Raw genomic sequence first — 2,500 nt, 5'->3', positions numbered from 1 at the left:
TAGGTCATGGATGTGACTCAGATCTTTGACGATAGCATTCAGTGACACCTCCCCGATGCCCCATCCTTACCCCAGAACCACAGAACCGTCCCAGTCTGTGCGACTTAGAGTCATAACCATCATACAGCTCTACGTAGTCATAGCCACAGTCCGCCTCCTCCTCCACCTCGAAGGTCGTAAAGGTCAACTCTATACCATAACCCTCCTCTGACGTCACCAACCAGTCACAGTCTGTATGGCCTGGAGAGGAGAGGAGAGGAGAGGAGAGGAGAGGAGAGGAGAGGAGAGGAGAGGAGAGGAGAGGAGAGGAGAGGAGAGGAGAGGAGAGGAAAGAGGAGAAGAGAGGAGGGGAGAATTAAATAGAATAGAGTAGAATAGAGTAGAATTAAATAGAATAGAGTAGAATAGAGTAGAATAGAGTAGAGTAGAGTAGAATTAAATAGAATAGAGTAGAATAGAGTAGAATTAAATAGAATAGAATAGAGTAGAATTAAATAGAGTAGAGTAGAGTAGAGTAGAATTAAATAGAATAGAGTAGAATACAGTAGAATTAAATAGAATAGAATAGAATAGAATAGAATAGAATAGAGTAGAGTAGAGTAGAATTAAATTGAATAGAGTAGAGTAGAATAGAGTAGAGTAGAATTAAATAGAATAGAGTAGAATAGAGTAGAATTAAATAGAATAGAGGAGAGTAAAGTAGAGTAGAATTAAATAGAATAGAGTAGAATAGAGAAGAATTAAATAGAATAGAGTAGAGTAGAGTAGAATTAAATAGAGTAGAGTAGAGTAGAATTAAATAGAATAGAGTAGAATGGAGTAGAATTAAATAGAATAGAATAGAGTAGAGTAGAGTAGAATTAAATAGAACAGAGTAGAATAGAGTAGAGTAGAATTAAATAGAATAGAGTAGAGTAGGGTAGAGTAGAATAGAGTAGAGTAGAGCAGAGCAGAGTAGAGTAGAGTAGAATAGAATAGAATAGTGTAGAATAAAGTAGAGTAGAATAGAATAGAGTAGAGTAGAATAGAATATAGTGGAATAAAGTAGAGTAGAATATAGTAGAATAGAGTAGAGTAGAGTAGAATAGAGTAGAATAGAGTAGAGTAGAATAGAGTAGAATAGAGTAGAATAGAGTAGAATAGTGTAGAATAAAGTAGAGTAGAATAGAATAGAGTAGAATATAGTAGAATAGAATAGAGTAGAATAGAGTAGAATAGAATATAGTGGAATAGAGTAGAATAGTGTAGAATAAAGTAGAGTAGAATATAATATAGTAGAATAGAATAGAGTAGAATAGAGTAGAATATAGTAGAATAGAATATAGTGCAATAGAGTAGAGTAGTGTAGAATAAAGTAGAGTAGAATAGAATATAGTAGAATAGAATATAGTAGAATAGAGTAGAATATAGTAGAATAGAATATAGTGGAATAGAGTAGAATATAGTAGAATAGAATATAGTGGAATAGAATATAGTGGAATAGAGTAGAATATAGTAGAATAGAATATAGTGGAATAGAGTAGAATATAGTAGAATAGAATATAGTGGAATAGAGTAGAGTAGAATATAGTGGAATAGAATATAGTGGAATAGAATATAGTAGAATAGAATATAGTGGAATAGAGTAGAGTAGAGTAGAATATAGTGGAATAGAGTAGAATAGAATAGAATATAGTGGAATAGAATATAGTAGAATAGAATATAGTGGAATAGAGTAGAATATAGTAGAATAGAATATAGTGGAATAGAGTAGAATATAGTAGAATAGAATATAGTGGAATAGAGTAGAATAGAATAGAATATAGTGGAATAGAATATAGTAGAATAGAATATAGTGGAATAGAGTAGAATATAGTAGAATAGAATATAGTGGAATAGAGTAGAATAGAATATAGTGGAATAGAATATAGTGGAATAGAGTAGAATAGAAACAAACAGAAAACAATAGAAATTAATTGAATAGAAAATGATCATCCTGACCATTGTGTGTAAATGTTCCTTTGGATTGACAGCTGAGACATGATACACACCAGTACATTACATCCATATCAGTCCACACAGCTTGTAGTCGGCCTACAGAGGGTGAGTGTGTGGTGTGTGTGTGTGTGTGTGTGTGTGTGTGTGTGTGTGTGTGTGTGTGTGTGTGTGTGTGTGTGTGTGTGTGTGTGTGTGTGTGTGTGTGTGTGTGTGTGTGTGTGTGTGTGTGTGTGTGTGTGTGTGTGTACCAGGGTAGTTGTTATCTCCAAACTGGGAGTGTGAGTAGAGGTTCTTCTGACGAGTCTCTGCCTTCAACCTCCCTCCACACTCTGGAAGAGGAGAGAGACAGAGACATTTAGAGAGTGAAACTACCACTTATTCACACTCTGGAAGAGGAGACAGAGACATTTAGAGAGTGAAACTACCACTTATCCACACTCTGGAAGAGGAGAGAGACAGGGACATTTAGAGAGTGAAACTACCACTTATTCACACTCTGGAAGAGGAGAGAGACAGAGACATT

The 2,500-nt window shown here is 34.8% G+C and overlaps 1 protein-coding gene across 1 annotated transcript in view; it reads right to left on the bottom strand.

Moving 5' to 3' along the window:
• The window catches only part of tll1 (tolloid-like 1), an 87,409-nt gene that overhangs the window by 3,045 nt on the left and 81,864 nt on the right, over positions 1 to 2,500 (bottom strand). Inside the window, 2 exon segments of the mRNA XM_082973935.1 lie at positions 71 to 240; positions 2,226 to 2,306. Coding sequence (XP_082830061.1) covers positions 71 to 240; positions 2,226 to 2,306 — 251 coding nt within the window.

The sequence above is a fragment of the Salmo salar genome, chromosome 04 (assembly GCF_965601325.2).
Source record: "Salmo salar chromosome 04, fSalSal1, whole genome shotgun sequence".
In the NCBI taxonomy this organism is placed as follows: domain Eukaryota; kingdom Metazoa; phylum Chordata; class Actinopteri; order Salmoniformes; family Salmonidae; genus Salmo; species Salmo salar.
This window is presented reverse-complemented; position numbering and strand designations above follow the sequence as displayed.